The sequence below is a fragment of the Rhyacophila brunnea genome, unplaced genomic scaffold (genome assembly GCF_057557595.1).
Source record: "Rhyacophila brunnea isolate RB1 unplaced genomic scaffold, BYU_Rbru_1.0 scaffold_19, whole genome shotgun sequence".
Taxonomy (NCBI): Eukaryota; Metazoa; Arthropoda; class Insecta; order Trichoptera; family Rhyacophilidae; genus Rhyacophila; species Rhyacophila brunnea.
Genome location: NW_028232848.1, coordinates 26,490,517 through 26,504,812, shown reverse-complemented (window position 1 = coordinate 26,504,812; position 14,296 = coordinate 26,490,517). Strand labels below are relative to the sequence as shown.

The following is a 14,296-nucleotide window of genomic DNA, read 5'->3' as shown; positions in this document are numbered from 1 at the left end:
GGTGGTTTGACGGGTTTGGTTTTATGCACCGAAATTGCCTTTAACATATTGTGTTGTACTACCTTGTTGATGCTGATATCTCCAATTATCATCGGTTTGCAAAATGTGGCTATGGCTGACTTATGCACCAGGATGGTGTTGTACGACAAACCCACCGTGTTGTGCAAGTAGCCTAGGTATCTGGCCAATTCCATTGATTGAGGACTATTATGATCTATTAGGTTCATGTTACACCATGTTTTCCATTTGTTTCAAGCTGGTTTGTAAGTTAAGGAGTGCCCTTTTTTCCACCGTTCAATTTGATGTTATTTCACCCCATCCGAAATTATCCATAGTTGAAGGGACAGGTCCTGGGTCCATGGAGGTGAACGGTTGGTCTCCGTATCTACTAGTGTCGTATGTAGGTGAGTGATATTTTATAAGGAGGTACTATCGCCCATCGTCGTAAGTCCGCTCCCCAAAAGCATTGTTTCCAGCTCGGTGCCAATAGTAAGTACTTCCCTTTTTGCTGAGTTCAGGTGCGCTAGGACTCGTGGAAGTAAGTTTGGTGGGGGAAATATCCACGCCAGTCTGAAGTCCTATACTCGGCTGAAGGCATCGTGAATCGTGCCATTCGGGAATGAGTTGTCTGCGGGAGAGATGATCTTCCACGCAGTATTAATTTATGCGGAGGTATTGTGCAGTAAACGTGATGGTGGCTCGACTAGTAAATACTAGTATCTGTTGGCATAGGTTTAGGAGGGTGACACATTTTGTGCCGCCCTCGTTGTTGATATATGCCACCACTGTTTTGTTGTCTGTCTGCAGAAGCAGATCTGATCCTATGACTGCTTGTACCCGAGATTGAATTGCAAACATTTCCTTCCTGTTGGAATGCCATGCCATGCTAACTGGTCTTGTTTCCACGTACCTGATAGGTGGTGTTCATTCAGTTGGGCTCCCCAGCCTGTGTCGGCTGCGTCTATCGTCAGGAAGTGATTGAATGTCGCTTTGTGTGTCAACTCTGAGGATCCTATCACCTGGAGCCACCACATGATGTCCCGTTAGCCTGTGGTGGGATTGTCGCCTATTGGCGAGAATGGGACCTCAACAATATCGATGACTGGAGCTTTGTAGCCATCGGTAATGCAACCTTCCTCGTGGAGGTAGGATATGAAGTTAAGTCGCCCCAGTAGGGATTGAACATGTGCATGTCTGAGGGACCAACTGCCTTTTTTCTACCTGCGTTGTGTCAACTCTGAGGATCCTATCGCCTGGAGTCACCACATGATGTCCTGTTGGGCCTGTGGTGGGGTTGTCCTCAATTAGCGAGGATGGGACCTCGGTCATATTGATGACTGGAGCGTTGTACCCGTCGGCAATGCAACCTTCCTCGTGGAGGTAGGATGTGAAATTGAGTCGCCCCAGAAGGGATTGGATATGTGCCTGTCTGAGGGACCAACTGCCTTTTTGTACCTGCGTTAGCAGATGATGACGGAGTGCTACATACTTCTCCGGCGACAGAAACCTCCGCTTGTTGTGTGTGTACCACGTTATGTCCAGGAACCCTCATTGTTGGCTTGGGATCAGACAGGATCTTTTCATATTTATTAACCACCCTAAAGACTGTAGGAAGGTTATCCTCTATTCCACCTGGACCGAGACTGTTTCTCGGATTGGTTGGCTACAAAGAGGTCGTCTAGGTAAGTGAATATTCTCAGCTATTCTTTTGTAGGCGTTCGGCGACCCAATTGGTCAGGGATGCAAACATAATCGGAGCGGCTAACAGCACGATCGTAAGACACGTGAATTGTAGGAGCTCCTCTCGGTAGGCTAGTCGAACGAATTGACGATGTTGAGAAGCTATGGGTACCTGGAGGTACGCCTGGCCTAGATCTATTATTACTAGCCAGTCTTCTTTTTGTAAGACGGCTGGAACCTCGTAATGTTGAATTAGTTTGAATGGCTTTGGCTGTAGGAACGCATTCAAACGCTTTCGGTTGAAAACAGGGCATAGGGTCCCATCTCGTTTCTTGATCAGAAACAGAGTTGAGAGAAAACTGGGGGTTGGACCCGCTTCTTCTAGAACCCATGAGTTCTTTAACTCCTCGATCTGTGGGTCTATTCTATACTGATCGAACACTAAATTGATAAATAGTATCAAACTTAGGGTAGGTTTGTATCAAAATATTAGCACTTATTGTAACAATTACACGAAGCCGGTTTTTATTGTTGCAATAAGTGCGATATTTTAACAGCAGCAAGATAGGTGCTGTTAAAATATAGCACTTATTGCAACAATAAAAACCGGCTTCGTGTAATTGTTACAATAAGTGCTAATATTTTGATACAAACCTACCCTAAGTTTGATAATATTTTTCACTTTATCACTTTAGCGGTCGATAAGCATAGAATAGACCCACTGGAGGGTGACCTCTCCTGATTGTCGCGTTTGAAATTCTTTCCGTAAAGTAAAGAAGGACTTACCAATGGTGGTTTCCGCACAAAAGGTATGCGGGCTACGGCTATTATTTTTACCAATGTTGGGAAGGGGGGTACACTACGCCATCCAGACTCCCCGAAAGTCTCTTAGGCGGCCCCCAATGTTGTTGGTCGTCCAGATGCGGTCACCTCCGCTTAGAGTACGGATCCCCGGTGGAGCCCGTATCTCCGATGGAGAACTCCCTTCCCACAGGACGTCGCCCCTTGGGCGTAACCCGGCCATAATGTGAGTTCGAGGGCCTTCCGGGAGTCTGAGCTCGGAGAAATCTTTGATAGTGCCTCCCGAGTGAAGGTATCCTTCACTGAGGACGAAATCACCTGGCGCCGAGCTTGTATAATCTCGGCGCGATTCCCGGTAAGGATCTGAGTCATGTCCTCGCAAATTTTATTATGCGTTTTCCCCAAAACCCTCTTCGATTTTTGGTACAGGCCCATCGCTGATGTTTTGAGCGAGTTTTGAGGAGGAGGCCCAATCCACTAACCCTTGCATACCCTTCCAGAAGCTGTCCCGTTTGGAAAACATCGCATTCTGGAGGGCCGCGATGGTTCTCTCCATCAGATGGTTAGCTGATGACGAGTGGTCGTACCGACGCACCTCTTCATTGAGCCCTAACTATACGAACGTAGGGGCCGCCAAAAATTGTTTTTGGGCGTTATGCCACTCCTTGCCGGTCCCCCTGCTGATATAAGGTACGTAACAAGGATACCTCAAACATCATCATCTTAATCGATGCTCGTACGCTAAACTTTTCCTCCTGTGACAGTTCTGCTTTGCCGTCTGGTGTCCATTGCTTTTAAAATATTGATAAAGGAGTCCCAAACTCCCTACATAAAAAAGGGACGCGCGGGTATGACCAGTAAATAAAAAGGGAGGAATGACCAACGACAAGAAAAAGGAAAATAAATTAGTAGAATATAACCTCACGCGAAGAAGAAAGAGAAAACCCTATCTCAAGGACTTCAAAGTCAAATTCGAATATTATTATTATGCTCACCGAAGTTCCTTTGATATATAGATATTTTTTTAATAAGTTCTATATACCTACCTATCTCTCCTCAGATAAAAAAAATGATTTAGAATTATGTTTTTTTAATAATGTGAAAAAAACAAATTTTCAAACGTTAAAAATAATATCAAGCTCAAGTTGCCAATATTATTTTTGTAAAAAATTAAATTAAAAAATATTCTTTTGTATCAAAAATATTGAAGCACCCAACTTGTTTTGTAAAATACAAGAATTTGATACGTCATGCAAAAGATGAGTAAGTTGCTGAACACAAATAATAATATTCTTCCACTTATTTCTCTATGATCTCGTAAAATATTATCTATGTTATCTGTCAATTTTGACGTTTATTTTATGAATTTTAAATATTTGGTAGCCGATTAAATGTATTTTTTCTTTCTACACCGCAAGGTATAATATTGTTGCCATGGACATTTTTTTTGCCAAAATAGTTAAATTATCTAAACGAAAGTCTATCAGATATGCTGTTCCCTTTTTTACAGTGATTATTGGATCATCGTTTGGATTACGAGAATTTGCAAGCCTCAGGTGGGGTTATGTCTGTCTTGTATTTTTATTGTTTAGTAACATTTTAGTTGTTCGTTTATTTGATAACTTGTAGTGTATGTATAATCTCCTATATATTATGATCATAACGTACACTTTCAGTAGGTAACAGAAGAAAAGGAATGATCATAGAAGTAATCCAATACATACTATCCAATGTAAATAAGTCGTCATCACTCCTGCAGCTTATGTACCAAAATCTTATATTTCTTCACCTATTAATCTAGTATCGTACAGTTTTCTGTACAATAGTAACATAAATTATTCTCCTTGACCAAAATCTGCCATAAATAAAATAAGCTTTGTACATTTGGCGCGTCATATAGTATATGTTTTTTTGCTTCTTATTTGAAAAATCGCCGTCAATTTGTTGATTACCATGGGAATGAATCGCGGATTTTTAGAACAAACTCTGGTGTTCCTCAAGGTTCAAATCTTGGCCCAATTTTGTTTTTAATATTTTTTGATGATATTGTCAAAGTTATAACCAATTCTTCTTGTTTGCTATTCGCAGATGATCTTAAACTTTTTCGAACTATTGAAACCCCATTATGCTGTGCGATGATGCAGTCTGACCTAGATGCTATCTCGCAATGGTCTATATTGAATAAACTTGAATTCGCTACCTCCAAATGTAATATTATTTCATTCAGTCGTTCAAGGCACACCTTATTGTTTCCATACACATTGTCTGGTATAATATTGAGTAGGGTAACGGAGATAAAAGATTTGTGTGTATTGTATGATGCAAAGTTCACTTTCAATCAGCATATTCTTGACATCAGTATTAGATCTAGCAAAATGCTTGGTTTTGTAATGAGGGTTTCAAAATCATTCGAAAACGTCCGAGTGCTACGTACATTATACGTATCATTTGTGTTGAGTATTCTTGAATATGCCAGCATTATTTGGAGTCCTAATAGGTCCATCCACACAATTAAGTTGGATCGAGTCCACAATAGATTTCTTAGATTTCTCTACTTAAGAACATACGGGTTCTTTCCTTATGATAATGACAATAAAATGAATTTCCCGACTCATTTTCTTCTGGGTATGCTATCAATGCAATCCCTGTCTACCCGAAGAGTGATTATTCTTTTAAAGCATTTCTTTTTACGTCTTCGTGGGTTCATTTACAATCCGTATATACTGGCAAATATTAATTTTCATGTTCCCACCAATATCACTCGTAGCTCCACGGTCTTCAAGATACCTCGTCGCAGGACAGATGTTATGTTTCATGATGCTGTGTATCGTGCAATTAGCTTATTTGATGGCACCATAAAGGTTGATTTGTTTTTTATTAAATATATAATGTTTGTGGACGTATTAAATAGGCTAAATTTATAATTGTATAAATTATCATATTTCATTAATATTTACACATGCTGTCCTTTTATTGTTATTTGTATTTAAGATATTTTATACATTTGTATTTATTAAGTATTATGGCGTATTGGCCAATAGCTGTAATGCCGTAATACTCGTTTTATAAATAAATATCAAAAGCCGACAGCAAATAAAACCTATGTTATTTAAGTGAAAGCATTTCTTATGTATTTGAATAGCTCAATCTTACTTATTCGACAGGTATCAGTTCTCTACTAAACGCTTGCTGACTGAGGAAGAGGCCGAACAGCAGGGAATTGTGATGAAAAAAATCGGCGAAGTGACGTTGGAATCGGAATATGATAAAATCAAAGATTTAGACATTGACAACTGGCAGAACATACGAGGTCCTCGACCATGGGAAGAAACTGTTAATACTTAAGCCTCCCCCCGATATCAATGAAATAATATTATGTATTTTGTTTTAGAATATAAAATATTGGTTACTAAGCATTGTGTTTAATACTTATCTTATCAAAATCACATACAATTTATATTATTATGTTATGTTTAAATAAGTATTTGTCCTTTTATATAAAAAAAGGGACAATCATTTGTGATAGGCCATGTTAAACCTTCTCGATATACTTTTTTTGCAAGATTTTAGAATTTCTCGCGAAGCCCAAGGGTTCCGCGGAACCGGTTGTGAATGATTGCTGTAAGGGTGATGTGAAAGAACATAATATATATTAAACAACTTTTTTCACATATTATATTTTATTAATACAATAAAAGAGACAATCAATCCAAAGCCAAATAAATCATATATTTATTTATAATATGTATACATTTTAAAAGTAATTTGATATTTAAAATCTAGAACCATAACCATACGATATATTTTTTAATCTGCCATACGCACCACGGAAAAATTGTATTATTATTAATATTATCAACTAGAATAATTTCTTTACAATCAATGTAAATAAGGAATTTCTCAGAAAATAATCTAAAATATTTATTACTATGATAAAATATTATTCATTCGAGTTTCGTAATAGTGGTCGGCAATAAATTGACTATGGGGTATCAGAAGCATTGCATATGTACAGGATGCACAGCACACAAAAGTGGGTACTTCTTCTAGAAAAGGTTATAGACATCTTACAAAAATCTGTAAGGTTCACCCCTTTCTAGATATTTTTTTTTAAGGACATACAATATTATGTATTTTCCACAATAATTAATGGACATCTGGCATTGGGCTACGGCCGCGATGGGCAGAAAAAAAATGACATTTACAAATTAATTCAGTTTGTAAATTGACCCTTATTACAATGCAGGCAGAGTTCATATTTTCATTGCTTTCATAAGTATTCATCTGTTTTTTACAAGAGAATAAAATGTGAGACAAATCGGGAAAAATAAAAATGTATGCGGCAAGGTGTCATTAAATTTATCACATAAATGTCTTCTCAGATTTTGGCAGTCCAGAAAAAATACATATATTATTATCTGTTCAATCTACCTGCAAAGTATATTAACTGTTTTGTATTTAATTTCAAATCAGTTAACATAATGCTATTATTATCAAACATGATTAAATTTATATATAGTCGAGCTCAGTTATTACGATCACGGATATAGCGAGATCTCGGATGTAACAAGGAAACATTCGTTGACTAAATTTTAGTTTATGATCATCTCCATACATTTATTCACTTTTATAACGAGCTCCCTATCAGATATACCGAGCTAAAATATCATCAAAAATTTTCTTAAAACTGTTAATGTGTGGATCGTTTAAAAACATTTCGACCCAAAGCAATAAAATCTGACCGGACAGGATGCCGCCGGGTTCAAATTACGTTTATGACACTAGTTAAGTACCTACCTAATTGGTGTTTTCGCTGACAAGATTGAAAAAGTATCCACGCATATGGTTGGAAAAAAAATCCAAAGTGTGTGAAGTAAGTAAGGTACCTTACCAGCGTTCATTGCAATCAACAACTTCTTTTGTAGTTTATAAATGCCATGCTTGTTTCTTGGAAAAATTCTAATTGTGTATTTTTGTGTTATGTGACCGCTCATTTAAAAATACCTATTATCTGATATAACGAGTAACGCTTATAATGAGCAAATTCAGTCGGTCCCATCTTCCTCGTAATAACCAAGTTTATTACTTTGCAACTAATAATATATATGTATGTGTATTGCTTTTACATCTGTTACTGACAGTGTGTTTGCATTGCATTTTTTATTGTTAAATATTTCTAGAAGCCTTGACTGAACATATTCATATAATTATTTATAAATATAATTTTCAGTTGGTTGTGATTTATTGTTTTATATTCATAGAACGGTAATTTATGTTATTTTATACATAATCAGTAATAGTATGTTATTTAACTAAAATTAAAATATAACTACAAATACATCAATCACCATTCAAAAAGTTCTAAACATTCGCTAAGTTCATGTAAGTAAAAAAAGTTTTCTTATAACTGCACCCAAAAACTAACAACGTGCATCACGGGAATACCCATGTACCTAAATATTATTACATAAATCTAATAATAAACTTACGATATAAAAAAATGCCTAGTAATATTTTCAACGCATAATAAATTCTGTACAAGTTTTGTGAAGTCATGTTTTATCGATTAATATTGTACTGAATGGATATAGTCAAATTTATGAAAGGTATGATTTAGCGTTACCGCTAGATAAAAAATATTTACAATGCAACGGGAAAAAATAATTCTGTCTTTATTGGGAGGACTAGAAATAGTGGTTTGACTGGAAAAGCATCATGGATTTCAGAATATTTAAAATTAAAAAATAATCGCCATAAATATTGTACAAGATGTTTTGACAAGTTTGGTAATTTTTGAAACGTTCCTCACTCATAGCAGCCTCTTTTATTTTATTATTAAGTGCTGTATGAAGGTCGAAAATGAAAATTTTAGGCGTTGGGCTCAATAATTCATATGCTCTGTAGGAAAGTTTTTTATATAATTATAACGTCCTTTAGTTTCTCATTTGAATAAAATTTTATTGTCGTTTGTGATCATTAAGGCTTCGGCCACATAGGTAGGTGCTTCGCTAGTGCTGAGCTAGGTGCTATGCTTGTCTACTAAAAACACTACTGCCACATTGCACACTATGTGCTTAGGTACAAATTCATTTTACATTTGGGAGCGCTCAAGTCAACAACAATATGTCACTGTCAAAATTAACCAGAAAGCTACTTCTCACAGAGAATATAAGTTTAAAATTTCGAAAGTTTCCAATTCGAACTTGTTGGGTGCATAATGTCAATTCAACCCATGCGTCATTATTCATAACCTCAAAATATACGGTGTTTGACGTTTGTCATACTGAAGAAACATCCACCATCTTGCAAAATCACTAGGTGACAATAAAAATAACCAACACGTTCGTTTGCCAGGAGACTCACTAGGTGATTAATAATCACGTAGCGAGGCGCGAAGTGTGCAATGTGGCCATTGCGATAGTATAGTGTGCGTCCGTTCGCTAGGATATGTCACCTAGCACGTAGCCACCAAGTAACGTACCTGTCTATGTGGCCTTAGCCCAGTGATGCCAACCGTACTATAATTATAGTACAATACTATAATTTTAATTCTGCGAAAAATGTTAAATACTATAATTTTACGCCAAATATACCAAAATACTATAATTTTATAGGATTCAAGATGAAAAATGATCCTGTAATATAAATTTTACGCCTTTGTACTATAATCAGCATAGAAAAAGATGGCAACACTGCCTTAGCCTAAATGTTTTTTCATCCGAGAAATGAGAGGGTATCATAATGACATAAATGCCCTTTTTTAATTGAATTATTTTTTATTCAAATATGGATCAAATTTACATAATACAACATTCTTTATTGAATATAAATAACTTTCCTACTAAGTACTAATACTTAGTAGGAAAGTTGTTTATACTGTTTGACCCCTAATTTACCCAAAATTCTTTATTATGAACCTTTATACTGCACTACCCCCTTTAAAAGTTTGCCAAATATTAAGACATAAATAGAGTGGATAATCATTTTTATAACAGATTAAAATCATTCACTGACAGATGATAAATTAAAGTCAATATGTGTGGAATATTTTCATATAGAACTTACTTATCTTCCTCATCGTCCCAATCGCTGACCAATTTTTCAATGTTTGCATCTTTTTGAACAGGCGTCGGCTGTTTTTTACCGTCCACTTCCATGGGTTCAGACTGCGAGTCGTTATCATCCCATTCGTTTAGGAGATTTGAGATCTTCTCGGTGTTGTTCTTTTTGACCGTCGCATCGTCTTCGGTCGCTTCCCTCGAGCTCGATATTTCCAGTTTGGAGGAATGTTCGGGAGCTTCTTCCGATTCCTCACCAATTTCCGTCTCCTCGATGACTTCAGTTGGCTCCCCTGTTTCGGTTTCCTCCGAAGACTCTTCAGGACCCTCGATGATGACGGTCGTTTCGCTTTCGTCAGGCATCGATTCCTCATGAGAAATTGTCACATTGTCACCATTCGACTGATCTGGAGCCGCTTCGCATGCTCCGGTTTCATCTTCAGTGTTATGAATGTGTTTTTGGACTTCTTCATGAATGTTTTCGATTGATTCTTCGATTTCCATGGGTTGCGCTTCTGATAGATTTTCTTCAGTTTCGTCGTCGTGTACTTCTGAAAGGACCGGTCGACCTTCGACTCCCGTAGGATTGTCTTTTGGGGATATTTCGTCATCAGACCATTCCGATGCTAAATTGTTCACATTTTCTTTCGGTCGATCGGCAGCGGGTGCAATGTTGGGAGGCCGAACGGGCTCTTGTCTTACATCGGCGAAGTCTTGCGAGCTGTCTATTTCCATATTCTGCTCAGTGTCGTTCGCTTCGACATCTGGCGCATCAGTATCGGGGACAGAATCTGTCACGTCGCGCTCCACGATATCGAGAGGAATTTCAACATGATCATCAGACGGAGCTGCATCGCATTCAGTTAAAGATTCATCTACTCTTTCCAAGCGTTCGTCATGCTCTGTCTCATGAGAGGAGACAATGACTTCGTTTACATCGGAATCTATGATGAGAGAATTATCTTGCAGTAATTCATTGTTAACCTCATTTATCACAACAGGGTCACCGTCGGCCAATTCGTCAACATTTTTTAGGCTAATCGTCGCACTATCGTCTTGGGTGGTGACTTCCTCTGTCTGGTCAATTGGTTCAGCGGGTTCGAGGAGCTCGGCCTCTTTTTCTGTTTCCTGAACTATGACAGCTTCCTGTTCTTCCTCCCAGGTCTCCACGGTTTCGTGAACCAGTCCCTGTTCGGAGAGTTCAGGATCCGCGACAATGGCCTCCCCATGGATCTCATCCATGTGCGATTCTACATGCTGATGGTCTTCGGCCGCTATAAACGCGTCATCCACAGGTAGATATTGCTTGTCGACCTCTTCGACGGGATGGCTATACACCACGACGATGTTGGCTCCGTCGGTGGGCGCCTCCTGAGCACACTCGAGGTCGAAGCCTTCTGGTAGGACCATGACGCGGCCGGGAGTAGCGCCTTCCATGCTGATCTGCGTGTGTGTCTCAATATATTTGGGTGAGCCAGTCGCCATTGTTGTTTTGAAATTATCACATTTGCCATACACCAGAGGTCCTGAAGATACTATCGCGCCGTACTGCTGGCTACCGGAGACAACAATCTGGATGGGCTGACCCTGGGTTCCCACCGGGCCGTTGATAGGCCGGATGGAACTCTGCAGGGTCATTTTCGAGTTCAACAACTGTGACCTGCCTGGTTGCGGCGGGGCGACCTCTGCCGGATATCGATCATCGGAAAGGATGTATTCTTGACCGGCCCCGTCCGTGCTGTGATGCGCTGAGTCATCCTGGTCAGACTGGAGGATATACTCGCTGTCGTTAAGGACGACAATGCGGTCCACGAGACCGAGGCTGCTGGTGATCCCGCTGACCATGGTCCCCAGGGCTTCGGCCTCCGAGCTGGGCTTGGCGAGCACAACACGGGGCGGTTCCGACCTTACAGCCCTTTTGACAGGTGAGCCATATGCTTTCTTCATGTGCTCATTCACGTTCTTGACGAACTTGGCATTCAGCAATTTCTGAGGAGGCGCTCTCATGAGAGGTCCATCGGTGGCGATCTCGATGTCACCGGAGCCATATTCCTCCTTGATACCGAGGCGCTCCTCCCGCGAGCTGCCCGAGTAGTCGTACGTGGGTACAATTTCCTCGTAGGCGTCCTCGTACCGAAAACCTTCTTCCTCCTCGTCTGAGTTATCGATGATGCCATCCTTCCGTGCCATTTCCTTGTGGGCCAGCTTGAGATGGGTGTAGAGATTGGTCTCCCTCAGGAAGATCTTGTTGCAGTAAATGCACTGGTTGGAGACCTTCCGGTCGGGGCTGAACTTGTGACCAGACGCCTGGATGTGGTTGAGCAGCTGTGAGCGCACACGGAAGGAAACATTGCACACGTTACAGCTAAACTTGCTGTTGGCAGAGTGCGACAGCTTGTGCTTGATGAGGAAGGCCTCCGTGAGCGCTACATAAGGGCACTGGCTGCATTTAGGGAATGCGTGTGTGGAGGGGGGTGGCACGCCGTGCTTGGTGTACAGGTGGTGCAGCAGATGGTTCCGCTTGCCTGTCTTGTAGCCACAGTGCTGGCAGATGTTGGTGGAGATCTTCTCCTTGTGTACATCTACCAAATGGCGGTAGTAGCGTGAGTAGTCGTGGAACTTGAGTGCCTTCCCGGGGGTGCCACAGATGAGGCACAGCCACGGCCCGTCTGTGTTCTCGGCCCCCAGCGACACCAGTTTGGCCAGTGACTCTGAGGTCATGTTTTTGCTGACGTAGCTCCACCCGGGCCCTCCACTGTCCGCCTCCCGCTTAATTCTGGACGAATTCCCTCCGAAGTTTTTGGGCTGTTCGATCACATAGCTCTTTGGCGGCGCCTTTGCTGCAGCCGGAGAACGGTTGGGGCCTGTCATTATTTTCAATTTGATGTTTTTGTTTGTCTTCACGAGGTGGGGGTATTTTTTGAGCACTTCACTGATGATTTTGGCATGATTTAGGGAGGAGCCGGACTTGTTCGATGACTTCACAGAGAGGGTTTGGGATTTGTCAGTGCTGTAATCGAAGAAGGAGTGGTCTTTGCCTTTGTCCTTGTCGCCGTAATCAGAGTGCAAGCTGTCAAACATTTCAGTGTTGTCATCGTCAGACGGCGGATCCTGCCGGATGTACTCTGTTCTCAATTTTTGCTGATAAGCGTACTCATTAACCTGCTCTAAGTCAATGTGTTTGGCGTCGGGGTTGTCGTCGGAAGAGGAACGGGGTCTCTTATAAGAGACCCCTCGCCGTAATTCCTCAAATTTTCTCGAGCTGGACGCTTCGTCATAGATGTTTCTTGAGTTTTCGTGATTCTTCTTCTGTGGCACCCTCATGAGGGGCCGGCTTTCATAGGATATGTCAGAGAAGGACGATTCGAACAGCTCGTCGTTCTCCAGTTCCTCAGGCACTTCATAACGGGTCGGGCGTGAGGAGTCAGGCATCTTGGGTTTGGGCGCTGGCTGCGATCCGAACGTCGACCTGGACTCCTTCAGTCCCGGGCCGGGACCATATTTCCGGCTGGCTACGTTTCTCTTGTTGGCAGCTGAGAGAAATGGTCCACCAGCGTGGCCTGTGACCTGTCGGACGAACGGTTTCCCGTCTTCGAGATGATCGTTCATAACCACTATTTCCTGTTTGGGAATTTTGACGGCTGAAGGTGCAGAGACTTTCTGAGAGTCAAGTAGTTTCGTTAGAACGGTCATGTTCATGATTTGAGCGGTGGAATACAGTCGATCGAACAGGCTCGTTTCGTACTCCAGATGGCCCGTATACATGAAGTTAACAATGGGAACGACCACGTCGGCCTGCAGATCGTCCGGCATGATGAGACAGTCATCGTACATCTCACACGTCCTCTCCAGGAGTTCAAAGTATTCAGTGCAGGAGTTCAGCACGAGCCGGTGGACCTTGAGATGGGCGAAGTCTTGGAATTGGAGGGTCAGATCACAATAGTCCGTGCGGTTGAAGAAGTGCTTCAAACGCTGCAGAAAAAAAACTCCCCAGTTGTCCACGTTTACTTGTTTCTTGGTGGCCATTTCGCCCGACATTTCCGACGATCGTATTCTGAAAGTCCGTCAGCGAAATATTGACATTTCCGTACCTGGAATGAAAAACATACGCATTATTGCAAGCATTGCGATTATTATGAAAGCCGGTTAGCGGGATCGTCATGAATGTTGTGCATTACAATTTTAGCCATTGCAAACGAACAGTTATACATCGACAAGAACGACAAGAAGCAGTTTCGCGAACTCAATGATCGAGTCGCTAAAATAACATTATTTCGAGTTTGACAGATCCGGTGTTTTGAAACGAAAATTCATTCATATGAGGCAGAAATTGATATAATAAATAATAGAAAATAATAGACCTAAATGTTTAAATATTGAGCCCCATCTCTGTCACAGTACTTTTCACTTAATTGGGTTTCACTTATTTCTTATTGAAAGCAAATACGCACACGTCTACCAAAAGATGGCGTCTTCGGTTTCGGTAGGGAAGCGTTCGCGAACGCTATGTTTAGATTAGAAGCAAAAATTCTATGTTATTTAGTCATAAACAGGCCTTTTTAATTTACATTTTTCGTTGATTCCGACCTGTTTTATTCTAAATAATTTTAATAATTTATTCACATTTGTTTACAATACTTTGTAATAAAAAAGCTAGTATTTATAAAATATTGTATTATTTTTGGCATCGGTGGTACTCGTGACCCGTGAACGCCATCTGTAAAAAAATATCAAAGACGTTTTGTTCGCATACGTAA

General features: G+C 40.7%; 2 protein-coding genes across 4 annotated transcripts; one reads left to right on the top strand and one right to left on the bottom strand.

The window, feature by feature from the left end:
- Window positions 1-3,804: 3,804 nt before the first annotated feature.
- l(3)neo43 (cytochrome c oxidase assembly protein COX16 homolog l(3)neo43) lies at window positions 3,805-6,010 on the top strand. The gene is made up of 2 exons (XM_085945845.1): window positions 3,805-4,037; window positions 5,646-6,010. Exons 1-2 carry the CDS (start codon window positions 3,916-3,918, stop codon window positions 5,824-5,826), a joined length of 303 nt encoding a protein of 100 aa, XP_085801971.1. The 5' UTR covers window positions 3,805-3,915; the 3' UTR covers window positions 5,827-6,010.
- A 189-nt stretch (window positions 6,011-6,199) lies between these two features.
- Cp190 (centrosome-associated zinc finger protein CP190) lies at window positions 6,200-14,075 on the bottom strand. 3 transcript variants are annotated; one of them, XM_085945844.1, is made up of 2 exons: window positions 13,991-14,075; window positions 6,200-13,630 (listed from the first exon to the last, which is right to left on the bottom strand). In XM_085945844.1, the coding sequence occupies exon 2, from the start codon at window positions 13,575-13,577 to the stop codon at window positions 9,543-9,545; it is 4,035 nt and encodes a 1,344-aa protein (XP_085801970.1). In that variant the 5' UTR covers window positions 13,578-13,630; window positions 13,991-14,075; the 3' UTR covers window positions 6,200-9,542. The 3 variants fall into 3 exon arrangements, with proteins under 3 accessions (XP_085801970.1, XP_085801967.1, XP_085801969.1); XM_085945841.1 differs by lacking the exon at window positions 13,991-14,075 and adding an exon at window positions 13,901-13,980; XM_085945843.1 differs by lacking the exon at window positions 13,991-14,075 and adding an exon at window positions 13,718-13,856.
- Window positions 14,076-14,296: the final 221 nt, after the last annotated feature.